Genomic DNA, 27,941 nt, shown 5'->3' on the forward strand with positions numbered 1-27,941 from the left:
CCATCCTGTGCTCAAGTCTAGCCATGCGCTGCGCTCTTACTGCAGATTGCTCCGTTTCTGCCTCGCAGTAGCGCCGTTGTCAACTCCAGATCCACTTGATGCACACTTCTCTGGCTGGAGCACCACCAAGAGCTCCCATAGCCCAGGAATAACAAAGACGGCGTGCTGTTCACCGGGGCACAGGCTGGGCTGCACACACCGAGCAGTGACAGATCACCACATGGGAGGGCAGTCTCATTAGAGAAAAAGAACTTTTCATAAATAACACAATGAATAATGAATATCACAACAGAAATATTCTATTCAATTAAGACCAGTTTCGGAGCCATTAATGAATCAAATGACGAGCCAACGACTTCACATTTTACTTATTTATTTAAAGTTTAATATAGAGCGTTGAGCTATATACGTGGTGCGATTATTTCATGACAAATGATCAATAAATCAAACTGTTCTTAAAACACAGAAAATCAAAAATAAACTCGGAAATATTTTTTTAATCTTTACATTTTTGATGCTGAGGCGTCAATAAACGTAGAAACACCCCCAAATAAATAAAAGTATTTCTGTTTATTTCACTTCTAATGTTCAAACTACAAACGCACATCCAGCGCAATGAACGCGTTCCCAAGGCAACGCAAACAGGAAGTTGGGGAAGCTCTGAGGGGAGCGAAGGAGACAGCTGTGTTAAACGGACACAAGTGGCCGCTCGCTTTTCCGTGTCTCGTCTCCGAGATGTTAGAGTAACGTCCCCGCCGTGACTCCACGATGTCCGCATCAACGAGGGCCAGTTCAGCGCCGAGTTTGTCGAGGCCGGAGCGGACACCGGACACCGCAGGTGACGCTAACGGGCACACTCGTGACAGTAGCTACTGCCCACGTCTGTTCGAGTGGGTCGGGGCCAAGAAAGCGAAACCCTCCGAGGCACGCTTCAGTTTAGAGCCTTAAAGAAAGCATCGCATGAACTTAGTGTTTCTACATTCAGAGCTTTGCATTTAACATCAGTAGGATCAGTCACACAGTGTTGGTCAAGTTACTTCAAAATAGTAATTAGTTACTAATTACTGATTACTTCTCCAAGAAAGTAATCCAGTTACTTTACTGATTACTTATTTTCAAGAATAATTAGTTACTTTATCTCTTAGCTACTATTTAAAAACATGAGACAACCCAAATACGTCATAAAGCAGACCTTTCAGGTCCATCTTCTAAAACGGCATCAAATGAAAAAGCTTCTTTTTAAAAGCAAAATGAAATAATACGCGAGTCTTTGACTCGAAGAAATTTCATTAACATTTAAATCTATTTCCTGCATATTCCAACACATAAAATAATGTTTTGTGTTTACACTCTTTCAAATAGATGCAAGTAAAAGACAGCAAAAAGAAATCAAATCACAGATTCAGCAGCACTGAGTCCTGTGGGTGGAGGTTTGTCCACAGCACATGTCAGTGGGAGGATCCGGGGTTTCTCTGTGAATGTCACGTTCCCGTGGCAGCGTGCTCGCTGCTCGCTCAGATTTCAAGTTTCATTTTTCGCTGTAGAAAGAAGTTTTCTTCCCACGCAGAGTGCACAGCAGACGCTAATGTTTTTGCCACTTTTTACAGAATCAAACTTAAAGTAATGTGATTACTTTCATGCTTTAAACGCTGCATGGTCGTACTCTCTCTGCACGCCATATTATCCATTGTTGATCTGCACATGTCTGTCGCTGCCACGAACGTCACACGCTCGTACGTCACTGTCATGAGACGCTCACAAACGACATCATGGTTTAGTAACGCAGCGTGCTTACAGGAAAGTAACAGTAATCTAATTACTTTTTGCAACAGTAATCCCTTACTTTACTAGTTGCTTGAAAAAGTAATCGGATTACGTGTTATTGTCCATCTCTGGTCGCACACAATCCCTTTGTCTTGGAGCTGTCTGCAGGCCTGCACCACCTTTTGCAATAATAAATAAAAGTCAGTACTTTTATTCATGCTTTATTTTTTTAAACTTTAGTGTGACTAACATGTTACACCAACACTAACAAGGGTGCCAAGGTTTGTGATACTTTATATTTTACTTTATTTTATTTTATTACTGGTGTCATTATTGTGCAGTGAAGAGAGACAGGACCCAAAAACGCAGGAATACAAACTAACACAAGCTACACAGGGAGGAAACAAGTACAAAGAAACTAAAGACCTGACACACGGAACATGGGAAATGTCACGGATGACACGCCGACGATGCGGCAACGAACAGAGGAAGACGAAGGGCTTAAATACGCAGAGAGATAATGAGGGAATGAGACACAGCACAGCAGCTAACACAGCACACGAGACTGTCAAAGTAAAACAGGAAGCAGGACGCACTCACAAAGACACGGACTTGACTGACTGGGGAGACACGGGGAACATGGAGCACAAGAAGAGCACAGACGCAGAAACCAAGACACTGAAAATGATCAATAATAATGAAATCAAAGACTATTTATAATTCAACACAAAACACTGGGACACAGACTCAGGACCAGTTATGTTCCCTAAAGGCTCTTCTCTCCCAGTATAACTATAACAGTGCAGATGTGCACAACATTTAATGAGCCCTTCCCTCGTCCATGCATTTATTACCAAGTTTCATAAAATTCAACTTGTTAGTTTTTTTGCAAATTCTGTCTGACGACATTAAATAAATGGCTTTGATCACACACTGTGCAGGATTAAAGTACAGGTAGTTGATGCGTACTGTGCAAAAGGCTTCAGTCACTCCTTGCTTCTTTATATTTTGCTACCAAAGAGCCAGACTTTCTTGTAATTATTTAAGGTGGAATTGAGCGATAGTTCTCCAAGCTTTTTGAAGGTCTGTATTGAACACGAGGAATATGGATGGAAGGGTGGATGTCAACAAATGGCTGAGGCCAAAATAGTGGAGAGAAAATCAGTGGAGAAGATCTAAAGGAGTGTTTTGTGTTTTTGGTCCTTTTATTCTTCTTTATTTCATCGTGTTCTCTGTGTGTCTTTTATTTCCTAGTTTCGTCTGCTTATACTTCTAACTTTATTTAGTGCTTCTAGTTTTGCTTGTCTGAGTATTTGGTCCTGTTCATGTTTGGTCTCGTCTTACCCCTGCGTGTTTCCTCCCCAGCATTTGCTGCATTGTCTTCATGTTTGTCTAGTTGCCTGTTTTCTGCAGTCATGTCTCTGTGTGTGTTTGTGTGTTCCCATTACTTCCTGTTTTACTTTGGTAGTCTCCTGTCTGTGTACACCATGTTCTGTTTTGCTTCTCTTACTTTTTTTTTCTTTCTTTTTTTGCCTGTCCCGTTTGGCTCTTTTGCCATCAGAATTGTTGTCTAAAGGCAAAGAAAGATGCCCAACGGATTTACTTGCTTCTCTTACTTTGAAGGCACCCCATCTTAGTCCCAGCTGTGTTTCCTGTTCCCTTGTCACTCCTCGTGTATTTAAGCCCTTTGCTTTCTTCTGTCCAGCGCTGCGTTTTCCTGCTTTTCCTAGCGTTCTGCAATAAAGCTGTCTTTGAGTCTGCATTTTGGCTCCTTCGTTCCTCCTGCCTGCAGCACACAGGACATGACAGTTTTGTGAATTCAGATTTGAAACTTTTTATTCAAACCTTCATCAGTATGTACAGAGGAGGTCAGGGGAGATGCACAGCAGTGTCTACATCCATCTGTAAAACATGGTGGAGCTCGTGGTGATGGTGTACTGGCTGAAACGCTGGTCTTGTCGACACTGATGGAGTTATCTATGCAACAAAGTGCTGTCAGAGTTTGATCCACCGTGTGACACAGTGTGGATCTGATTGGCAACAGCTTCGTTTTTCAGCATGACAGTGATTCCATGTATTTTTGCACATTTCAGTAAATAACTGAACTTATTCTTCCAGCAAAATATCAGGAAATTAGGGGTCACTAAAGACTTCTGCACAGTACTTGTTGTTTTAAACTTTTTTTCCTAACTTGTGACAAAGCCAAAGAAAGCTGATGTCTCCTTGTTCTTTGTGCGTGATGCAAGAAAATCCAGAAGCTTTATTATGCACGTAGACATCTAACAGTGAAACCTAATGTCCCCTAAAATCAGGTCTGAGTTATTAAGCTGTTCTGATGGGTTTTGATCTTTCTCAGTGGCAGAGCTGAATTTTCAGGTCCCGGTGGAGAGCACCAAGACGCAGCCCGCTGTCAGAGGGCAGATCGTCCCACACGAACTTCTGCTCAGTCTAACCTCCACTGTGTGCAAGAGGAGAACACCGGGGCAATCTGCACACGACCGACACTGCGAGGTAGCATCAAACCCTCTTTTACGTCTACATGACCACACAACAGCTGATATAAAACAACCTGGACTGACTTTGTATCTAGAGCTATGGAATCAGACGCCCTGATGCAGTCTGGCATCATCCACTCGGACGCAAGAAATACAAACACTTTCTGGAGCAGCCAACATCCCTGACAGGAGCTGGCAGGTCAGTCAGGTTCCTACAAACGTGGAGCTGATGATGTTTTATTATGTCAGTATTTAGTGCTCAGTTTCTCATCCACATATATTTACTCCTTTCTTCATGGATGGTGTCCTTATAGGGATATTTCTTTCCTGTGTGACGCCATGGTAACCAGAAAGAAGACAACACTCCTCCCACCAGTTAGTGAAAAGCAGGTCGTTGGTGGCGCGCAGGTGAGCCGCCTGTTTCTCTGTGTGTGCATATACCTGTTTGCTGCTGTCCATGTGAGCGTGTGCACACATGCACGGCGCGAGGTGATGATCGCGGCCGCTTTGTCTTTCAGAACTCGTGCGTCTCCGACAGTTTTATCCCGGAAGAATTTCACATAGTGAAAAATAAAGGACTACGGAGCCTCGAGTTCTACGAGGAGTGAGCTTCACTGTGTTCAGTCTGTCTGTCGATTATCGCCGTGTGTCTGATGCTGTGATCGTGTTTAAAGCACAACTTTAACGCGTCTCTTCCACAGTGCATTCACAGTGCAGCTGAGGGATGAAGAGCAGAGGCTGCGGGTCCTCCCTTCACTGTGAGTTCACAGATATGAATTCCTCTCATTCATAATTAACCTTAAGTGATGTAGTAGAAGAAGTTGTCCTGCTGTGTGCCATGAAGTAGGCGGTGCTTGGCAAGACCAGGGTTAAGGGAGCGTTTAAATGTGTAATATTACACATTTCTGTATGTTTTCGTGTCCAGGAGGCCCAGTGGGAGGCTGGAAGCGGTCCAGCTGATGGGGATGATGGATGACATGCTGGAGAAGGCTGGAGTGGATGAGCAGAGCGAGGAGCTGGCTGAGCTTTCACAAGTAGGCAGGCAGAGAAACATATGTAGTCATGCAGCCTTTACGTGGAAAAATGGACCAAACCTCGGAAAATATCAGGCGATCCTGGAAAATATTGATATTTCAGTTGCTTCAGCCTGCAGCTGCAAATCTGCACATTTACAGCCCACCTTCACCTCGGGTGTCGTGTCTGATGTCTGCTCTGTTCTAAATCTTTCTGTGTCCTCCTGCTGCCGACTGATCTTTTGTTAACATTGCCATCATAAGTGTAATAGATTTAGAGATTTGAGTATAAAACACAGAAAAGTCAGAATTTGTGGTGCTGCTTGGAATATCCGATCGTGTAGAGTGTGAGAAGCCGCACAATGACTTGTCTTCCAGCTGGAGGGTCTGCTTGAGCTCGTGAAGGTTGAGCAAAATATCTACAACATTGTCTTCCATGAACTGATCAGGCAGGTGAGCGTGGGCTGTGCCGAGAGAGGACAGCTGCTTGCCAAACTCAGGTTAGCGGCACACACATCAGAGGAAAGGCCACAAGCATAACGAGCCTTAAAAGCAAAATATGAATGAGACATGAGTCTGCAGTGGCGTTTTGTTAATAATTCAAGTTAAATGTAAAAACTGAAATCTTGGTCCAGTAATGACCTCTGCAGGGTCTGTGTCACAGCAGCCGTGTGTTTGTTCAGACAGCGCTACCAGTCGCTGCTGGATCGAATCCCGCGGCGCCTGAAGGCTTTGCACACCGAGGTGGTGGCCCAGCGGGCTCTGGATCGTCGGCTCACAGAGGAGATCCACCACATCAAGTTATCCATTCATCAGCTTAGCGTGTACGTACGATTAGACTGGGGGGTGATCACGAGTAATATTACCACGTGCTGCTCCAGAACAAATAATATATGTCGGACGTTTGATGTTAATGTGCTGATTACAGATGTGCAGATATGAAAATGTGCGTGTATTCATTGCTACGTGTGTGTCTGCGTTGTCTTCATAGGGAACTTTCTAAAATCCGGGACCACGATGCTTTTGTTTCCCACCAGGCGGAGCACGCTCACTGGCAGCTAGCCGAGGCACTCAAACAGACTCGCACCGACTCAAAGTTAGTCCAGAGATCATTACATCGACTGGATGCATTTAAATCCTGAGTTATGAGCCTTGTTTTACTGATGATGGATGGTCAACGAGTTTTGTGTTGTGAATTATGCTCTTTACAGTGTGGTCCAGGCTTACCATCAGCTGTATGAGCTTCAGAGAGCTCGCCTGGAAGCTCAGCTGATCCACATGACCGAAGACAGAGACTGCTGGAGCCAGTTTACCCTCTGCCTCGCCCTGAAGGTGTGTGAGGTGTCTTTGATTTGACCTGGTCTTACTTTCATTTTAGAGTGAGAAACATGACTGTTATACCAACTCTATGGTCAGCTCTCTGTGGAGCTCCAAGGCTAACAAAAGAGGAAGTGAATTAAAGGACACAACATGCTCAATGTAGCTTTCCCCTTAGCATTTCATCCATAGTAATACTTATACCAGTATATCAACCAATATGTCCCAACCACACAAGCTATCTATATCTATATATATAGATTTACAAAACCTGATTGATTTTTTTAAAAGTAATGAATAGATGCTTCAGCCATCCTGTCACGGCGGGTGAGAAGAGCCGTGTGAAAATAATAAATGAGGATCCAATCGCAGGCAGTAGTGGAGAAGTGAAGGTGGTTTATTGAACACGAAATAAATATGGACAAACAGCAAATGGAGCCCGAACTAAACTAGACTGGAAACAACTAAACTACAGAGCACAAACCTGGACAAGAATGAGAACGAGCAGAGGAGACAGCAGGGAGAACACACGGGTGAGACATGGGGGACACACAGACGGACCAGCAACTACAAACACAGAAGACGCGACTTAAATACACACAGACGAGACAGAGGTAAAACTGAACACACACACACACACACACACGAGTCGCAGACCTTCACAATAAAACAGGAACAAGAAACCATCACACAAAGACGCAGACTCGACATACAGAGACAGACAGAAAATGACACATGGAACTAAACTAAACCTGCAAAAACATGACAACTCAAAATACTGGGTCAAACTGACCCAGAACCGTGACACATCCACCCTTTTGAGCTTCCTCCAAAGGGTGGATGGCCTCGCCCTTAGAGATAGGGTGAGAAGTTCAGCATCTAGGAGGGGCTCAGAGTAGAGCCGCTGTTCCTCAACATCGAAAGGAACCAGCTGAGGTGGTTCGGGCATCTGACAAGGATGCCTCCTGGGTGCCTCCTGGGTGAGGTGTTCCTAGGATGTCCCACTGGGAGGAGGCCCCGGGGCAGACCCAGGCCAGCCGAGAACGCCTGTGTGTTCCCCCAACAAGCTGGAGGAGGTGGCTGGGGAGAGGGAGGTCTGGGCTTCTCTGCTTAGGCTGTTGCCCCCATGACCCGGCCTCGGATAAGCAGAAGAAGATGGATGGATGGGAGAAACTGCTGTACACAGTGTTATTGGTGGTGTTGCACAGTTTATCCATCAGAGGGCATTTTGCAGCTCCCCTGTTCGCAGCACTGGTTTGGAAACAACAACCAGCTGATCACAGAAGTCGAGTAGAACGTAAACGTATATTCCAAGACTCAAGATGATTTTGTAACTTTGCTGTCATATTATCTTAGCAAGGACTCATAAATAACTACACATAACAAATGCAATGAAAATCTGTTTATGTTTCATGTGTCTGAAAGTAAAATCTCCAAATGTCGGTCTAAAAGTAGTTTATCACTCAGACTCTAATATTTAAAGTGTTTAAATTAAATTTCTGCTCAAAGATACAAAGTCAGAAACAGCAGTAATATGAAGCTTTTTATTTTTGTCAGGTGATCAGTGTGAAGCAGCTGCATCTGGTCAGTCAGCTGCATATCAGTGAGCAAAGCTGGTTCAAGACCGCAGAGCACTGCATCCTGTTTCTCACATCTAAGGTACAAATCTTTATTTTTATAAATAGCCCTGCTGGTTCAGTTAGACTCCGGCTGTAACAGCGACCCTCCTGCTGCAGGACACAGAGTGCATTAACATTATCATGGAGAGCACAGACTACTGGAGGAAGCAGCTGGCTGCTTTCATGTCCCAGCTGAAGCAGACTGAACATGCCCACTGTGCACAGATCAGTGCCATCCAGCAAGGCATCAACAAGTGGCTTTCCTTCTGCTCCTCAAATAATAAGTAAGGACAGTTAAAATGCCCCCTGGAACTTTCACTGACACCTTACAGTCACTGTGTGATTCTCCAACGCTACGTTTTCTCCTTTCTCAAGGCTTCCTGAACCCAAATATGATAAAACATCAGTGGAAGAGATTCATGCCGATTTGCAGCAGTGGTCAAATGTAAGGCTTGTGTGTCTCACCTTTGTCATAGTTTTAGAAAATCTTCCTTTTTTAATTGGAGATGAACAAACCGTCTGCACATGATTAAACACCAGGAAACATTTGTTTTGTCTAGATGTTAGCACTGCTGTGTGAACACTACCAAGGCGAGAAACAGCTGAACTGCCAGCAGACACTTAGTGAACTCAGTAATATCCAGGAAACATGGCTGAATATGAGCCTGCAGCTCTTTAGAAGACACCCTTCAGCTGACGGGGGACCTCCTGAAGGCCGGCACGCCCAGAGAGAACTGGACAAAGAGCTGTGTGAGCTCCTCAGAGAGCTGGACGTTCAAGTGGATGGAGAAAATGGTGAGAAAATGGTTTAATCATTCTTGAAATATGGATAGACCACGTCGCTGAACAATGCCGTTGCAGGGCTCCATGGAAATGTGATGTCACTGCACGGTCTGATGGAGTCCCGGGGATCCAAACTTGCCGCGGTGATTGAAGATCCCGAAAAGATGGCCGTCTCTGATTGGTTAGAGCTGGAGAGAGCGCTGCACAACTGGAAGAGTTTGGCTGACGAAGCTTTTCGGCACTTCTCCAACAAAACGGACAACAATAAACCGGATACTTGGTGAGTGCGGGTCCATAACACAAACTAACTTTGAGAAAGACAGTTTTTGTACTTTTGCTGGATTTTAACTCAAGCAATCGAGATGTGATTTTGCATCAACGCTCTAAGAATTACAGTTTTACACACAGTCCCCATTTTCTCAAAGTGAATTAGACAAATTAACAGAATTTTAAAATGAGCATTGTTTTTTATTCATTTATTGCAGATGTTTTGCAGTTTGGCAGATAGAGGGAAACAAATTGAACTTGTAGAAAAATTCAGCCTGATCTGTTTTCATGCTGAAATTCAAACACTTGGAGTCGTTTACGGCGGTTCTGAAATGCTTCTTTGTGCGTGTTTGTTAAAACAGCGCAGAGGCAGAAAAGCTGTTTGACAAAATCCAGGCGTTTGTAACCAACCTGTCTGACTTCACTGAGGGGGAGAACTTTAGGCTCCATGAAGAAGTGAGTACCGGGCATGCTCAGTAACACCATATTTACATATTCTGCTGTCTTTTGAGTGTATTTGTGTTAAATTGGAACTAACACGTGAGCCCCATGAATACGGTGCTCAGGCACAGCGGCTGTTTTTAGGAGACGATCTGAGTTTTGGCTTCTTTGAGTCTGGATGTTTTCTTTGCTACCAGATCAGATCTGCTCACGTGGCTCAGACTCGGTGGATGTTAGAGCTCTTACTCCTTGTGGTTCCCAACCACAGCGAGGAGGAAAACCAAGAAGAAGAACCCCACCGGTACATTCCAGAAATTTCACAGGAAACTCTGGATGAGGATGCCCAGATGCTGGCTGAGAAGCTGGATCGCTTGTCCAGCTACATCACGAGGTACCAGAAGCTGTTGTAAATATTTTACAGTAACTGTGTGATAAAATAAATCTCTTTAACAGTAAAATAACAACACACGAACCGACTCGAGCAGGTTACGTACTTTTAAACGTTGGAGTAACTTTACATTTAAACAGCGAGCGAGGAAGGAAACAGGTTGTCAAACTCATCTGAAAATGTTGTTTAGTTCGTGCAGCCTGGTCCTGGAGGAGCACCTGAACACGCTGTCAGCTCAGGCTCAGAATGAGATGAACGAGTTCAAAAAGCTGCAGGTAAACACACCTCTGGCACACATACACTATCACTTGTAACATTGGGGTGGGGTCAGTAATAGTTTTGCAATGTCAACTGTGATTGGTGTCCTCAGAGGGAGTGTGGTGATTGGGTGGAGACCTGCAGGATACTGCTCACAGGTGTTAAAGGCGCTCCCGTGGAGCTGCCCGTCACGCCGCCTGCACCTGTTTCCAGCAGTGGCGTCTTGGACTGTCCAGCAGACGGTGCGGAGGCTGTGGTGAGGATTCAACTCCAATAGAGCTCGCACACGTTTGCTAGATTTTTTGGGATCTGTGAAGTAGTCTGACTGGAGCATCAAGGAAGGTGGTAAGTGAGCTGACTCCACAGACGTTTTGGAGGAGATGAGCAATTTATTTACTGTGACCTCCATCATATGTGAAACTTAACAAAACTCACCTTAGATTAACTTATTTAACAAAACTCAAAACCCACATGGAGTCAGTGACACAGCTCACCTCTCCTCCCTCACCTGCATCAAGCAGAGACTGACCGAGCTGCCAGTTTACCTTCAGTTAGTTTAGCCAGCACCACCAGCTGGAGCTCAACACAAATGACTGACATTAACACATTTACACAACTAAACGGCTCCATGTAAGAAACAATAAGCAACAAATCCCTTTGCATCCTGACACAAACAAAAGGAAGCATTCCTACATAAAAACCCTCCTCCTGGTTTAACCTGCTGATGTCAGACATGACATCATCAGCACTTTAAAAATCAGGAAATGCTGGGCGGGTCTTTCCCACAGCTGACCTACATGAAGACTGAAAACAAAGAAACAATGTAAGTATGTACACATGAGTTAATCCTGCAACATAATAAAATATAAAGAAACACGTGAGTGTTTGCTTTAATTTGCCAGCAATATAACGCTTACACAAAGCCGGGATAGTAAGTGTAGCAATGTTACTTTAGCAAATAAATATACAGAGAGAATAATGTTCTTCATGTGCAAAAGTCAATGTTGTGGAGCAACTGGTGTCACAGGTGGGTGAAGTACAAAAAGGTATTATTTATTATTATAGAGTGTGTGTGTGTGTGTGTGTGTGTGTGTGTGTGTGTGTGTGTGTGTGTGTGTGTGTGTGTGTGTGTGTGTGTGTGTGTGTGTGTGTGTGTGTGTCTCCCCTTATGGGGACAAAACCGCGGTCCCCACGAGTTTGAAAGCATTTTTCAGACTCAAAATGTGGTTTTGGTGTCAGGGTTCGGGGTTAAGCATTCATTCTTATTTGCTGACAAAAAGACATTTCAGACAAAGAAAATTTCTTGGCTGCTGAAAGACACGAAACATAAGAGTTTTGTCAACTGGAGCGTTAATAGCAAGATTATGGAGCTTTGTGTGACACAAAATGAGTGAATTAAATTGACACTTGTGGAATTTAAGGAGTTTTACGAACCTTTAACCTCCTAAGACCTGAACTCTTCCACGACATGCATTTTTAATTTCTCTTTGATATTTGGGCTGATTGGGGCCCGATGAATGTAAAAACAAAGAATTACCAGATTTTTTTTTTTAACCTTTTTTTTTTTTTTAAAGAAAAATCAGAGCCACATATGAGGATATTCATTTAAAACTTTGATAGAACAGTAGCAGTATAACGTCCTCGTAAGTGGATATCAGGCCCATGTAGAGCAAAATTGAGTATTTTGGTCTAAATAACCCAAAATGTGATGCCCACACATGTGGACGCCAGGTCCTAGGAGGTTATAATAGAATCGTGTTAAACAGGATGACTAAAAATGTTGTTTTCGTCCTGTAGGGGGAGCAAACTGTTTGTGAGAGCGCTGTGCTGAATCTGATCAATTATGATGGAAACGTTGCACAGAGGAAGCTTGGAGCGTGCAGTGTCCAGCTAGACAGGGTCAGACAATTGAAGTATACATTTTTATGTTGTTGTCAGTTTGTATTGAGCTGAACAGCCCGTGTGTCTGTACCTGTAACCACCTCTGTGTCTGTCAGACGGGCGAGCTGGTCGTGTCTCCGGTGACAGACGATAACCAGAACGCTTTCAAGGATCTGACCACAGTAGGATTACTGCAGCAAGAACTGCAGTGAGTTCATTTTCTAAATAATGTTTGGATGAATTGTGTTTCATGGATATTCCTGAAAATAGTCTTTATTTTCAGGAATTAGTCTTCTTCATTGTAACCTCTCTCTGCTGTTTTCATATAAATGCACACGATACTCTGTAAAAGTCCAGGAATCCCACACAACTATTCCTGAACTGCTCAGAAATGAAAAGAAAGCTTCCCCGTGAGAGTTCAGGCCCTGTTGAAGTATAAAGTATCTGGTTAAACACAATTATAATAATAATTATAAAAATCTGGCTCCTTGGAAGAAAAATTTAACGAAATGAGGGGTGCCTCAAGACCTCTGCCCAATACTGTATCTTTTTACACAATTTTTTGAAAGCACTACTTTAAACTATTGCTATAAACTATAAAACATCCATCCATCAGTCTACACATGCATCCATCCACCGGCTTACTTTCCCTTACCGCCCCTCTTTAGTGATTCTGAGGTGCGAGTGCAGATTGCGGAGAAGCGAGCCCTCAAAGCCGAGGAGGCTCTGCAGGAAGCACTGAAGAAGATTAAAGACCTGGAGAGACAACTGCAGGGTCGCCCCAGTGTGGAGCCCCACAGTACTGAAGGTGCAGATTAACCAGCTGATAAAACCAGACAGTGACACAGCACATACGCATTGAGGTGGTTCATGTCTTTACTGGTTTATGTTTCAGAAAAAAACAAAACACCGCCGCCTTCACCGCAGCCAGAAACAACACCAACTCCTCCGAAGAAAACGGCAACCGCAGTCAAACCAACGAGCAGCAGCAGAAGGACCAAGAAATGCTGATCGGACCATCGGACGTCTCTGCTTATTTATTTTAACCAGTGTTAAATACTTTTTTGGTTTACATGTGAACAGGAGGGAAGTTTAACAGACACATAAAAACATCACTGACCATCGATGGTACCCAGTTTTTGAGTGTTTATTCCCAGGCTGATGATCGGGGTGTCCAACTCCAGGCCTCGAGGGCCGGAGTCCTGCAGGTTTTAGATTGGTCCTTGATGCAACACAGCTGATTTAAATGTCTAAATGACCTCCTCAACATGTCTTGAAGTTCTCCAGAGGCCTGCTAATAAACTCATCCTGTGATTCAGGTGTGTCGACCCAGGTTGAGATCTAAAACCTGCAGGACACCGGCCCTCGAGGCCCTGAATTGGACACCCCTGGACTACATGAAGAAGACAAATAGCACTTGAGCATGATATCATTTAGAGGCTTCCTGTGGCTTAGTTTAATCCTATGATATGTGTTTCAAGTGTGGATGAAGGCACATTTATTTCTGCATCCTTCTGAAAATAAAGATTTGTGTGTTTCCTGTTGCATGAAGTAACACTCCTTTGTTGTACTGACTGAACTCGGATTTGATTGCACATTTTACAGTTTGATTATTTGCAGTTAAGACATTAAAGAACACATTTGAGGACTAAAAGCTATGTTCCTTTATGCTGTGTTTGCCTCTTTCTTTTCTACACATGGAAATCACCAGTTTAAATGCAGCAAGAGTTCACCTGAGTTTAACATGAATAAAGCTTCACATCATTGGCGAGTCTGTGTCTGGCTCCTCAGGTGACACCCCGCCGTCCCCCTCCACGCACGGTGGAGGAGGGGGAGGTAGGGGTGACACGTCGGAGTTGAGGCTCGGAGGGAAAGGCAGGACCAAGGCAGGTTGAAGGTGACGGAGGGAAGCCCGAAATCCATCCCAGGCAGCCATCTCACTTTCTGCTGCCTTCACCTGTAGAAGAGAACGGCTCGTGGATGTTTTCATCGCTAATGTTGTGGAGAGTAGAGACAGAAGTTTGGAGCACACAGGTTCAAAGTTGCTGTTTTACAGAAACCGATGTGAGCACTTACTTTGATCTGCTGCTGTCTCTTGGCCTCGGCAGCGGCAGCCAGGCTCTGCTGCAGCTCCGCAGGAAAACTGAGCTCGTCTCTGACAACACAAGCGCAACCCAGCCTGGTCAGCCGTGCTCTTCCAACAAGTGATGCGTTTTCATTGTGCAAGTTAGTATTTCTTTAGATTCTGCCAAAATAAAGCTAAAGCTGCTTTGCTTTGGCTCAGCCTTGACTTCCAGTTAATGAACATCTGCAGTGAAGGAGGCGCATTTAAAAAAAGATGAATTACAGAGGAAGGAGAAATGATGTTGGTCTTACATGTCTGCCCTCTCCACCCTGACGCCCCAGCGACAAGCGAAGGAGTCGACCGTTGCTTGTATCTGCTCCCCGATCTTCCGCCTGTGCAGCAGGACGTGGCTGAATGTTTGCTGGGCCAGAACGTCTCTGACTGCAGCCTGGACCAGACTCTGCAGCACTGCGGTCAGACTGGATACAGCTGAGCTGCACAGTGCCACGTTCTCTATCTGGTAATAACACACCGCGCTCAGCTCCGGCCTCACCAAGTCCTTTGTCACCACCTGCGTACAAACATATGAGAACACACACGTCGCAATTCCAAACGGGAATATTTAAATATGTGATGCAGTGCGTGTCTATTTCTGTACCACGTGAGGAGGAACCTTCAACATCTTCAGTCGGATGTCAACTTTGTGACACACGTCGAGAAGTGGGAGGTGGAAAAAAAGGCCTGAAGAGGAAGAAAGACACAGGGGACAGTGGGTGTCACAGTGAGGCTTCTCATGAGCTGCGATTCATAATACGTTATCGACCCTCACACAGGCTGCTGTCTGGAAGCACACATTTCTAATCTTATCCTTCCTGGTAGCTCCTAATGAAAATCTTAGCATCCTCAGCTCCACCTCTTGTCGTCTTGTCAGCGCCATCGTCTCACTGCGGTCTTCCAACCATTAAACTCATCACCACCTATCCACCGTCCGCTCTCTCGTCTCCATTTCTCTTGTGCACTGCCCGTTGCTTTGAATGGTAAAGCCCAGGTATTTAAATTCACTCCCTTACTACCTCCACTCCTTGCATGTTGATCTTTCCATAAATAGATAAAAATAAAGTATAAATAAAAATAAGAATGAAATCTGGGCCGACCTGGTCCTCTGGGTTTTCCACGCAGTAGGTGACCCAGTCTGAAGATCACAGCTCTTTCGTGTTCCCTCACTACCTGTGAATCAACATGTGGTTGCTCAAGTGTCAGTTTGATATTCAACACAAAGCGGTCAGCCTATCTTCTAAAGACATGTCAGATCTTTGTAGGATCAGAGGTTTAGTCCGTACTTTGACGCAGAACCAGATGGAAAGAGGGAAGAAGAGGAGAACCAGAGCCAAGACAAAGACCATCAGCAGCCACTCACAGACTCCCAGCTTCTTATGCTTCAGACCTGAAAAGATCAGCAGTCTTTCATGAAGACGTCTCATCACACTTGCAGATATGAAAAACATATATTTAAAAAATAAAAACACTTTGACTCACTGTCATCCTGCTCTGCTGCTTCCAGGAGCCCCACATTCTCATCCTTGACTTCATTATCTCTCACACTGTCTATATCCACCACCGTTGATTTCACCTTCACTTCTGTCTCTTGCTCCATCTTCCCCACATGCGTCCCCAGCTTCTCTTTCCTCACCGATGATGCTTCAGAGAGCTGCTCCACCTTCGGCTTCCTCTGAGGATTCCTCCTTGGAGCCTCTGAGGCTCCCCTGTCCCTCTCCTTCCTGGCCGTCATTCTGGATCTTGGTGGGTGATTGGAGGACTTCTCCATGCTGGCTGCATGCTCTGCAGAAAAATTGGAGGGATTTCTTCCTTGTTTTCTCTTTTTCCAGGTTAAAGAAAAATCAATTTTGTGATTACTGGGAGATGCTTCCCCTCTCGCTGGATGACTGATCAGTAGTACTGCTGTCTACTGTGGAGATGGGACAGAGTCTGTCCCTGTAATTAAAGCTGGGAGAGTGGGAGTACAGGACAACAGTGAGGGGTGTCCTTACCACAGTCTTTTTTAAATTGTATGCCAGTAAACCTTTGCTTTGCCAGTAAGACCATCCAACTCTCCCTTTTATCTCCCTTTTTTCCATAGAGGGCCCATTAAAGACAGACAGGATTTATTAATCCCACACTGGGGAATTTCACATGTTACAGCAGCAAGAATGAAATTAATTTGAGATAAACTACAAAAATAACAACTTGAAAAACATAAATAAGAACAAATGCTTTAGCAAAAATTCTATTCAAGTTATAAAATGATAAAACTGATGCAGCATCAAGGGTTTGACTTTTTTAAATCCACACATTTTCCTCTGGAGATAAAAAAGATAAAAGAAATTTTTTCTATACATGTTACATGTTTGTTTATGGACCACTAAGACTCCACTAATTAATGTGTGGCCTGCAGTGTAAAGCTGAATTTAATGCTGTTAATATTTAACCACATGCATGCAAATGGAAACTTGTTTAGGTTATGTCTCTTCTGTGGCAGAGTCAACACCCCACGGAGATATGTGGAATACAGAAGTGAGGTTTTTACTGTTTGGACTAATTATCCCAGTGAAGCTCACACTGAGTGTCTTATACAGGAATGTGCAGACGCAGGTCTGAAAGAGCTTTCTTTGTTTGGAAAGGAAAAGACATGCTGTAACCTCCCTGACTTGTGCTTAATTAAACTCAAACCTAATTGCGTGGCCCTCTTGAGGCGTGGAAAAGTAACTCGTATTTTTTCCACGGCTGTTTTCACAAAGAAGACATAGCTGGCTACAAGAGTGACCAGATAGCTGCAGAGTAAATGTGGGGTGAGAGGCAGTTTGAGGTGAGGGAGTCACACTCCTGACAAAGTAAACACAGTGAGGATAAAACACGGAATCTTCGTATCCTCGTGGTCTCTCATTTTAAACACACAAACCGTAAAAACTGTTGTCATCCACGCTCTGCTTTGTCCAGCATTGCTTTGGGTTTCAGGCTGAATGGTTGGTTTTGACCTGTTCAACCTGCTTCCCTCAGGTAGGCGCTACAGGTGCATCAGACTCAAAGCCAAAACCACCCTGAACTCCCACATGGACTGACAACACATCCACTCACCAATCCAAGGACTTCGCTCTACACAGACTACCACCGCGTAATTTACGTGTGATAACCCACACTGTAAATATATACGACTATTTATTTGTATATTTTTACATTTTATATTTTTGAATAGGGTTCATATGCTGCAGAGCCGTGCACCTCACCGCCCTTTCTCTTCCCACACGTCTGCACTGAGTGGGGATGCTCTGTATCTCACTGTACAGTGAATAGTGACAATAAAAGGCATTTTATTCTACTCTATGAACCCATCCATTCGTCTTGTGAGTCTCAAAATGACAAAACTGGAAAAACGTCTTTTGGCTTTTTGTAAATCAAACTGTGGTGGACAGTTTCGGTACGTGGGTGGGACAAAGTGCTCTGCGCCCCACCTGTACGTGCGGTGCTTCTTCTTCTTTGTTGTTGTGGGACCAGTGTCAAGGTAAGGAGTAACAGTTTATTAGCTAGGCAGCTGACTAAAACGGCTTTCGGCTTCTTCGAATTTAAAGTTGTTGGTTTGTTTTGTTGTTGTTTGTTTTGTTTTTTGCTTTGGCAACTGAATTTGTATCGTTAGCAAGTCCTGCTAAGTAGAGGCGCGCGGAGAGAGAAGGTTCGGCCTCTCGCAGCTACCGACAGGTGAGACTGTCCTGTTAGCATTTTGATGCTTTTTGGTAACTAAACCTTAGGCTAAAGATGCTTTTTGAACGATTTTATAACAAGACAAGACAGTTTTTTAAGACTGTGCATTAATGTTCTCCTGCGACTTCTACGTTTCTGGTTCACAAGGCAGGAGCTAAGTCCAGCTAATTAAAGGCAGGAGCTAAGTCAAGCTAATTAACCCTTGTAATGTCCTCGGGATTTCCATACACCTGTTGCCATACATCCTGGGGTCAATTAGAGGCAGGAGCTAACTAAAGCTAATTAGAGGCAGGAGCTAACTAAAGCTATTAGAGGCAGGAGCTAACTAAAGCTAATTAGAGGCAGGAGCTAACTAAAGCTAATTAGAGGCAGGAGCTAACTAAAGCTATTAGAGGCAGGAGCTAACTAAAGCTAATTAGAGGCAGGAGCTAACTAAAGCTAATTAGAGGCAGGAGCTAACTAAAGCTAATTAGAGGCAGGAGCTAACTAAAGCTAATTAGAGGCAGGAGCTAACTAAAGCTAGCCTGTTTTAGGCTAGCCTGTTTTAGGCAAGCCTGTGGACCTAAACGCAAAAAACATAAAGCCATGCGTTTGCCTTCACACTTAAATTGTAGAATCATATTTAGTAAAGTGGTTTTGTGTGTAGAGAAAGGTAGGGTGTCAGCGGTTCTCCTCTATGCCAGGTTCTTGACTTCCAGCTGCTGTGTTTTCCAGATGTATTCAGGTAAGATGAACCATGAGAACATTTTGGCTCAACTGAAGAAGGAAGTTCGCTCCTTGCTCATTTCATCCAAGAATGGTTTAGCTCCGGAAGAGCTCCTACGAGACTACGCCACCATGTTGGGCCATTCGATGCCCCTGAAAGTCCTGGGCTTCAGGAACATTTTGGATATGAGTCAGCAGATGCCTGATGTGGTGTCCATTAACTTCAGGCCAGATGGGAGCATATTCTTAAAAGGTAGCGTCTCATTAAGGCATCAGCGCTCTTGTCTTTGAACTCTTGAACAGGTTTAAGTATTTGACACTCTCGCTCTGGTTTCCTGTGCAGCTGTTGGTCACGAGACCACTCGACGCATCGAGGAGCTGGTGACCAAGCAGCGCTCTAAGCCAAACAAAAAGGTCAGCAGGGGAGGTGCCCGCTACTTTCCAACTCATTCTGTGTCCCACTATGTGGTCCTCCCAAGAAGAGGCCCCGCTCCTCCAGCCATCCCTGCACAGCTGAGGACGGAGCTGCGAATACTGCTCTCACAAGTATGAATGAAATGTGTTTAATGTTTTGTGTCCATTATAACCTGGGCTTTTAAAGCCTGCTGTAGATTTTGCAGCTGGTTTATTTGCTTGGTATAAGCACAGCATCTTTCAAATGAAGCATGAGCAAAATGAGAGCACAGATTGTTGGCTTTTTTTGCACTTTATAAGGTCTAGCCTGTTAACGTGAATTTTGAAGAGAAGATACCTGACAGGCTTTTCTTTCTTCTGTCACCGTACTCTCAGTGGAGTAATAATGCGGCCGCTCTCTCAGGGTCCCATTAGGTTATCCGACTTGGAGGCTTCTTTCTGGCGCTTCTTTGGACGACCGCTTTGCATTCGCAGCTATGGGTTCTACTCCACTGGAGAGATGTTGGGGGCAGCGGCAGATATGCTTGTCATTAGCCAGAGCAGGTTTGGCTCACTTGTGTTCCTGAGGGAGCATATGATCCCTAGGCCACTGCTCAAATTACCCGCCTCAACAAAGAGGGGTGGACTGATAAAACCAGCATTGCCGAGGACATGCAGGCCAGATTCTGAAAGGCCAGATGTCAAACTTCAGTCGCCAAAAACACCTCCAGGTTCGTCCTTTGGGCTTTTTCTTGTAGTTTTGTTTCGCTCTGTTTGTTTTTTGCACTTCTAACTGTTAGATTTGGTGCCATGTAAATGAAATGAAACTGAGAAATTTGGCTTTGTATTATTGCACTAGTCTGCATTTTGAAACACCTTTGCGTCCTCTTCAGCTGAAGCTCCAGAGAAACCAACATCTCTGAACCAGACATCTACCCAGAATTCCTTGGATTCTGCCCGTAGTGAGCCGGGAACCGTCGATAGCAAGCCGGGGGCGGACGAGAAGAACCAGGAAACCAAAGCTCAGCTTTCCTCAGAGATTCAGCTCTTTGATAACCATGTCCTCCAGGTTGGGTTTCATTTGCAGCTGAAATCCATCTCAGATATGAAATGTCTAATGTTCCATTGCTTCTCACTGGATAAACTGTGGCGCCTAAAAGACTCTGGTTTTGGTCAAACATTTGGGGTGTAATTGTTCAGGCACACTACAGCAGAAAAATCAGAAATAGTGCTGTTACTAAATCCTGTCACGTAATGGTGAGAAATCCTATTTGATATACCTCGTATCTGTTAAGTGCAGTTTCTTTCTTCTTCTTAAATGTGATGTTAGCTGGAGGAGGGGCTTCGTCAGCAGATCCTGGAGAACGGAGTTGCTGGCACCATCAATCAGGAGCTGAAGGACAAACTACGAGCGGTGAGACCTCGCACCGCTTTATCAGCATATGTCTTTGAGCCCAGTTTTAATCATGCAAGCATAACAAGTGTAAAGTCTGCAAGTGCTGTTATAGTTCATGTATGTGGGGGGGAAAGGACGCGCGAGTATACGACTCGCTCTCAGCCCCTGTCGTCGATCTGAAATCGCCGTATTAATCACAGATGACCGTAAGAGGTCAACAGATGTTAAAGAAAGTATGTCGTGAAAATGATTAACATGTCGACAACTCTGCAGGTCATAGGTCAGACGGACGGCGGATTATCAGTTCACAAACTGCCAGCAGAGTACAAGGTAAAAACAAGTTTGCATGTTTGTGTTGTTAACAGAGAGTTTTCTAAACATCAAACTGATCCAGGATGTTAGAAGCAGAGCCATCCTAATCACTAATAGAAACAACCTGTCACACACACACACTGTTGGCTCCCCCCCACCCTGGAGGTCGCCCATGATCACAGCAGACATTAATAAAAGATGCACACTCATCTTCTCGGGAATCTTAAATATTCTCCTTTCTTTCCTCCCAGAGGTGTTTTGGCGAGGACTTGCCTCTGCAGCAGAGCGGCTTTGTTAGCGTCACTGAACTCATCGGTGCCATGAGTGACACTTTCCACCTAAGACCAGCAGAGGGAGGCAGTGGACAAGACTGGATAATCAGGACCATACGTGATACTGAGAATACACGTCCAGGTGTGTCTTTATCATTGCATCGTTTGCTTCAGCCCGCTTACATGAGGAATGACTATTTAGTGTTACTGTAAATATAAATGAGTGTTTAACCCACATCTTTCTTCCTTATGTTTGTTCACAGTAAAGTCACGAATTACAGTCACGTGTGGATTTCACACGTTGGAGCATATTTGTGCAGTTATGACTTTCAACCAAGCAGGAAATGTATTTGTCTCTGTTTCTAGACTCAAAAGAGAGCGAGAGTTTTAATGATGATCAGACGTTTCCAATTGTCCCACCATCAGATGATGAGAACAACGAGCTGGTTACCAGTAACACACACAAGGAAATGGTTTGAAAACACATTTTTTTTGTGGTTTGACCAAAGCAAGTAATCAGTGATGCTTGATGCACGGACATTAAAAGTGATGACTCTGAACTGCACTTTACAGCCTGTAAGAGGAGCTAAATGTTATCGAGTGCCTTTTGTGTGTTTGTCTGTAGATTTCTGCAATTCCGGTGCATCTCAGCCCTGCTGTACCCCTCGACGCCCTCCAAAGTAAGCCTCTCAAACCACCGACGCGCCACTGTGCTCGAGAGCTGGTGGAAGTCTTGGTGGAGCGGGTGGAGTCACCCGGATATTTCTACATTCGCTTCAGCGAGACTGAGGAGGCCCGAGCTATGGAGAACATGATCTTTGCGATGAGGTGGTGCATGTGTTAGCAGCAGCAGCTACTGTACGGACTCTTTAACCGTGCCTACTCTGATCAGTACCATCTTTTTCTTTTTCCTCCTCTCGTCTCCTAGACGATGCTACACCTGTCCTCAGATGTCGGAGTGCTATCGCCTTCCCCAGAGATTTGTTCGACGGGGTCAGGTCTGCTGCGTGTCACCTGACGGACTGTGGTTCTACCGGGTGGTGATCCATAAGGTGATCTCCCCCACTCAAGTGGAGGTGTACTATGTGGACTTTGGTGATTTGACAGTGGTACCAACCGCCAACCTCAAGTTCCTCAAGTAGGGGCCTCTGCAAGCTCTCGTTGAAAGGATGATTTAAAAAAAGAGATGTGTGCATATTTTATAAATTTATCTGGCTGTTTCCCAGGTCGGCTTATTCGGTTCTTCCAGCACAAGCTGTCCCATCTTCACTTGCTGGAATTAAACCCACCTCTGTGAGTCTGTGCCTTAGTTTAATTTTCAGTTTCCTTACAAAGACAAGCCTTTCTATAGACTCCAGCACCAGTGCCTTGGTAATGCCAGCGTCTCAGCCATCTTGTGATGGTTTAATTGAATGTTTTGGCTTTCAGTGCTCTTATGGTTTGGATTCATAAATGAGTGTTGTGGTTGGTCTCCTGCAGGGCAGCTGGACTCCTGGGGCAACAGCCGACTTCCAGAAACTGTGCTGTGATCGCACCCTGGTGGGCGCTCTGGATTGTTACAGTGGAGACGTGCTGCAGCTCTACCTGTGTGACACACATACTGATGATGACATCTACATCCACACTGTCCTGCTGAGCCAAGGCCATGGGACACCCTGCAGCCCTGCAGCAGTGAGCAGCACCCACAAAAACACTGGTTTGGTACCATAATCATGATCAGCAGCAGCAGTTTATCATTCTTTTAACAGGATAGCTGTCAGGTCACACCAGTGAGTCTCTACCTGGGAGAGGGGGTGGCTGACCTGCCAGAGGTGAGGGAGGAAATGATTTCATCCCCAGAGCCAGGAGACACTTCTGAAGAGTCTATAATGGACAAACTGAAGGTAGCACACTGGTCTCATAGAAACATAGTGCAGGGCTATAGTGCTCTTGCCCCGTGGGATGTTGTTAGATTTGGCAAAAGATCATTTTATGTTTCTGGGTAATATTATTGGGTTTTTAAAAAATGTTTTTATTAGTTTAAAACTGTTAGAAAGATTATGGTTGTATATCCGCATGTATCCAGCTGCATTTAGCTGACTTTGGGCGTCAGCTGGGATAGCCTCCAACACCACCTCATCTGCATACGTGGTTAATGCCTCCATTTAGTGTGTTTTCTCTTTGCATAAATATAGATCTTCATTGTAAACTGATAAAGAAAACACACAGCGGTGCATTAGAAGGCCACAGCTATGCAGAGAATAACGTTTCAGACTGTTGGATAAGGTTGAGTTTTGCACCCACGTCTAACATTTGTGTTATTTATAGGTAGAGCTGGGCGATATGACCCAAAATTCATATCTCGATATTTTTTAGCTGGATGGCGATATACGATATATATCTCGGGTTTTTTTTTTTTTTTTTTTTTAAGCCATAAAGTAAGAACAAAAAGAGAGTTCTTAGTCAAAGCTGTGTCTCAATGTCAATCAGGCACTTTTATTAACATACAGCATAGATGTACATGAAGAAATTACTCAAAAATAAATTATCAGCATTTATTAAATAATCATGCTCCATAAATAAAAGAACACAATGTTGTTTTTGTGCTAAACAAAGAGCTCACAATTGTGGAGTCAAAATGTAAACTAAAAGACGCTGAGCATAATAACAAAGACAGATTTCACGGCTGCTCTGTTCCCAAGTTCTACTGTGTGACTGACAGCCTGGAGTTTGAAATCCGCTTCGTAACAGTGTCTCTTACAGGTGCCATTTATGGTCCTTATACACACACAATACGGTAATATTACCTTGAAGCACAGTACGTATCACTCCGCGAGGCTCAGCCGTAATGCTCCGACAGTCCATCAAGCGGTGCGGCTCCGTAGCTGACCAAAGTCATACTAAAACATTTTTTGACAGATTGCACATAAGGTGCACTGTCGAGTTTTGAGAAAATGAAAGGATTTTAGGTCGTTAGCTCGCTAACATGTTGACGCTGTCCAGCCCCATGCACGGGGCGATCCGCGGTAACTCATTAACGGAGATTTGCCGTGTTCATCTTGTCGTTGCCTGCAGGTGAAGCTATTGGGGAGGGGTTGTTGTGCTCAGTGAAGGAGAGGCGAGGCCCAGTAACGCAGCGTAGAGACAAAAATGGACGAAAGAGAGACAAACTTGTGGCTCCACAAGTATAATTATAACGTAACATAGACTATATCGATATAAACGATGTTGTCACATCTTATATCTCGTATGAAAATATATCGATATTTTTTAAAAACTCGATATATCGCCCAGCTCTATTTATAGGTGTTCAATTTTAATCAGTTGGGAACAACATCTTCAGCTTTCTAACTTCATTAGCTTAATTAAGATTAATTTCTTCCTCCTGAGCACTTCCCGTCCAAAGAGCAGATATTTGCCCTGCGTTAAACGCTGATACTCGAGCTCAGCACCAAACGACTGCTGCTCTTTGTACAGCGTCCTTAAAGACTGAAATACTCCCAGGATTGTCATTTAAATGTTGTTGTTTTTTTAAAATAGATTTGCAGCTTTACGCTGTTGTTGTCTGTTATCTGCGAATGCAGTCTTTGCCTCTCATTGCATTCATTTCTCACATTCATGTAAAGCTTTTACTCTCCACTGTCCATAGTTCTTATCTTTGCAGCCATACTGTCACTGCTGCAGGCCCGCTGCAGCGCACACACACACACACACACACACACACACAGTTGGTGTACACACTTGGCTCAAACACACATGTCATCTCGCTGAAGGAGAGTTGCAGTCAACGCTGCTTAATGTATAGCTGGGCTGTTGGAAGGTCACGGCTTGTTGTTGGACTATAAATAAGACTGCAGCCAATCGGTGAGTGTTTAATGGATATTGTATTACAAGATTGTCATTCTCTTATGTTAATGAGCAGCAAGTTGTTAAACTGAACATACTGGGAAGAAGATTTGACAGCGTTACAGCGTGTCCAAATAGCATTTGACTGGTATTTTTGTATATTTTATATATTATACACACATTTTTCATATGCTAGTGACATTAGAGACACTGAAGTTATAGATGTGGCTTTCTTCCCATCATTTATTAACCAGCTAGTTTTACAGGACTGATGAGGTGGCTCATCGAAGCAATCCTCACACTGAGCTGCCTGTTTGGCTTTGACTGAGAGCAGGCGTTCTTGCTCAGATGTTGGCGCTTCGCTCACTGTCACATCGTATTTTACAAAGTGAGGAGATGCTCAGAGGTTCTCTTTTCCTAAAATCTGAGATCAGAAGTGTTACACAGACCAGGTCGCGGCGTTGAAGCTAACCTAAGAAATTGAAACTGTGTTGTTTGGAGTGTTACGTAGGTCCTCTTTTTCCTGCAGGGTGATCGTTCTGTGGCCTTCCTCCATAAAAGTCGTATTCAGTAAGCTGTACGGTTCTTACAGCTCTCGGTCGCAGCAGATGGCCCCGCCCCTCCCTGAGCCTGGTTCTGCTGGAGGTTTCTTCCTGTTGAAAGGGAGTTTTTCCTTCCCACTGTCGCCAAAGTGCTTGCTCATAGGGGGTCATATGGTTGTTGGGTTTTCTCTGTATGTATTATTGTAGGATCTACCTTATAATATAAAGCGCCTTGAGGAGTCTGTTGTTGTGATTGTATGAATAAAACTAAATTGAATTCCAGTTATAGATTTTATTTTCAATTAAAAATGTGTCTGTAAATTAACATTTATGGTCTGCATACTTTGTCTTGATGTACCAGGTTGAAGATGAAATGCCTGCCCTGGAGTATATCTGGGATAGCGAGGTTGTCCCTCACATCCAGGTATGAGCACCTGGCACTGACCCTCATCCACTGCTGTCTGTCCACTGAGGTTAAAAGACTGATGGTGGTTGTTTCCTGTTACAACTTGTTCAGGCTAAGGAGAAAAACCCGTTCAACGCTCTGCTGAAAGACCAAACCGTCACCTGCCCCCTGACACCTCCAGATCTCATTCAGACAAAGATGACCACAGCTGACCTCACGGTGAGATCATCTGAAGAATATTAGATATACCAATTACTTTTTTTTTTGCAGGGGGGAGGAGTTGTTTTTAGTCTGTTAATGAAAATGTAATTTTTTCCCCAGACACAGAGTCCGACTGCCCCACCAGCTCCACCCGTCATTAATCCCACTTCCATGAGACCAGAGGAGGTGCTGCACCAGCCTAAGGATTCTGCCCCCTCCATGACCAGACCTCCTCTAATCCTCAGCACCCTGAGCCTCCACACTGCTGCCCTGGGTCAAATTCAGGATGGTACTCTGGGTACAGATGCACACACTGACTTACTTGTGTGCATATTGTGGACTTTTCTCTAAAGTCCACAATATGCACACAAGTCATGTGAGCAAAAGAATGCAGTCTTGGATCCGAGTAACTGCGTCACATTTATATAAATAACTTGTTCTGTAGAGATGAGATTCAAGCTTTGTTTGTGATTCTGAACTTTAGTTCACTTTGTAGTCAATGCTAGATTACATCATCACCCATTACTCATAATGAATTATAGTTCTGCTGCATTTGTGGCAAGAAGTTGTCTTTGGAAAGAATAAGTTAACATTTTGTTCTCATTACAGAACAAAGGTCCTGATTTGCACAAAAAAAGCCTCATCTCTCCTGCACACATCTTGTAATGAGATTAAACAGTGACCTTCATTAACCTACATATGTACCTCATTCGCTCCATCTCCCTTACACTCTCTCTCTCTCTCTCTCACTCACTCACTCACTCACTCACTCACTCACTCACTCACTCACTCACTCTCTCACACACACACACACACACACTGGCCTTCAATGAAATTAGTGTGTTCATGGATGGAGCGAGGGGGTATTGATTTCCACCCTGCTGCTTGCTATGGTGGATGCACCTGCAGTGAAAACCTGACATAGATTCAATTAGACCTGTTACCAGAGCTATTTGACCCAACAAGCTGCTCTCTGTGCGTTTGGCCTGATATCGATACACCGCCGCTCCACCATGCTGGCGCTTGTGCAGTGAGGGGAGGAATAAATACAGTGCTGGATTTATCTACAAACATGCAGAAGTTTGAGTGCATCCCAAAAACATGTCACACTGAAGTTGGCCGACTTACTGATGGCGTTCCCTGAAGTTTATTGAAATTCTCCCTTTTTAAAGAGTTTTTCTATTTTAAAGTGTAGGACATATGATTCACAGAAATGGTTTTAAATGTGAGTCTCGGACTTTGTTTTCCAGATGGACCCCTTTCTCACCGGTACCCTCGGAAATCTGGCGTCACGTTTCCTCTGTTTGGGTCCAGATAGGCTGAGAGTGTCACAGCCAGTAAACACATGTTGCTGTTTTTTTCCTACATAATTGAAGCTTTTTAAATACTGTGAACAAAGACAAAAACATGTCATGACTGATGGAATTTTATTTGGAAAAATAAATGTTATTGCCTGGACTGCTTTAATATTTTTAGAGAACTCTGTTCATCTGACCCTTGTTGTTCAGGCGACCCAGCGTTTGTGTTTTTGGTTTAATATTCTTTATTTCTCCTTGTCAACTCCCCGTCTCCTGTTTCCTGTTTTACTTTGATAGTCTTGCTTCCTCCACATCTCGTTATGTGTGATTGCTCTCAGCTGTGTCCGATTCCCACATTATCCCTCTGTGTATTTAAGTCCTGCGTTTTCCTCTGTCTATTGTCGCATCCTTCCCTGTTTGCTGTGTGTTTTCTAGTCTCCCAGTGTTTAGTTCTTAGTTTCTATGTTCAAGTTTTATTTTTGTGAGTTTATTTTACGGATTATTTTTCCCAGCGAATAAAGCTGCCGCTTTGAGTTTACTGTTCTAT

At 44.1% G+C, this 27,941-nt stretch overlaps 3 protein-coding genes across 9 annotated transcripts; 2 read left to right on the forward strand and 1 right to left on the reverse strand.

Annotated features, from left to right (window-relative positions):
* The first annotated feature begins 644 nt into the window (after positions 1–644).
* axdnd1 (axonemal dynein light chain domain containing 1) lies at positions 645–13,350 on the forward strand. The gene is made up of 24 exons (XM_014411977.3): positions 645–838; positions 4,121–4,275; positions 4,355–4,458; positions 4,574–4,667; positions 4,778–4,863; positions 4,961–5,017; positions 5,185–5,293; positions 5,651–5,772; positions 5,956–6,096; positions 6,264–6,368; positions 6,484–6,604; positions 8,147–8,248; positions 8,326–8,492; positions 8,584–8,653; positions 8,769–9,003; positions 9,070–9,271; positions 9,621–9,714; positions 9,897–10,090; positions 10,278–10,362; positions 10,458–10,601; positions 12,143–12,244; positions 12,343–12,434; positions 12,895–13,034; positions 13,122–13,350. Exons 1-24 carry the CDS (start codon positions 769–771, stop codon positions 13,235–13,237), a joined length of 2,907 nt encoding a protein of 968 aa, XP_014267463.2. The 5' UTR covers positions 645–768; the 3' UTR covers positions 13,238–13,350.
* On the reverse strand, positions 13,085–17,289 carry nphs2 (NPHS2 stomatin family member, podocin). The gene is made up of 8 exons (XM_076875799.1): positions 17,248–17,289; positions 15,828–16,130; positions 15,632–15,735; positions 15,446–15,518; positions 14,950–15,032; positions 14,603–14,862; positions 14,303–14,381; positions 13,085–14,183 (listed from the first exon to the last, which is right to left on the reverse strand). Exons 2-8 carry the CDS (start codon positions 16,114–16,116, stop codon positions 13,983–13,985), a joined length of 1,089 nt encoding a protein of 362 aa, XP_076731914.1. The 5' UTR covers positions 16,117–16,130; positions 17,248–17,289; the 3' UTR covers positions 13,085–13,982.
* Positions 17,086–27,941, forward strand: LOC112429685 (tudor domain-containing protein 5-like). 7 transcript variants are annotated; one of them, XM_076875797.1, is made up of 19 exons: positions 17,458–17,847; positions 17,980–18,041; positions 18,759–19,002; positions 19,093–19,295; positions 19,567–19,873; positions 20,036–20,211; positions 20,473–20,556; positions 20,812–20,868; positions 21,102–21,264; positions 21,489–21,595; positions 21,748–21,950; positions 22,051–22,260; positions 22,349–22,415; positions 22,602–22,793; positions 22,871–23,005; positions 25,851–25,913; positions 26,007–26,114; positions 26,217–26,394; positions 27,347–27,941. In XM_076875797.1, the coding sequence occupies exons 3-19, from the start codon at positions 18,759–18,761 to the stop codon at positions 27,412–27,414; spliced, it is 2,565 nt and encodes an 854-aa protein (XP_076731912.1). In that variant the 5' UTR covers positions 17,458–17,847; positions 17,980–18,041; the 3' UTR covers positions 27,415–27,941. The 7 variants fall into 7 exon arrangements, with proteins under 7 accessions (XP_076731910.1, XP_076731912.1, XP_076731913.1 ...); XM_076875795.1 differs by lacking the exons at positions 17,458–17,847; positions 17,980–18,041 and adding an exon at positions 17,086–17,154; XM_076875798.1 differs by lacking the exon at positions 17,980–18,041.

The sequence above is a fragment of the Maylandia zebra genome, linkage group LG17 (assembly GCF_041146795.1).
Source record: "Maylandia zebra isolate NMK-2024a linkage group LG17, Mzebra_GT3a, whole genome shotgun sequence".
Taxonomy (NCBI): Eukaryota; Metazoa; Chordata; class Actinopteri; order Cichliformes; family Cichlidae; genus Maylandia; species Maylandia zebra.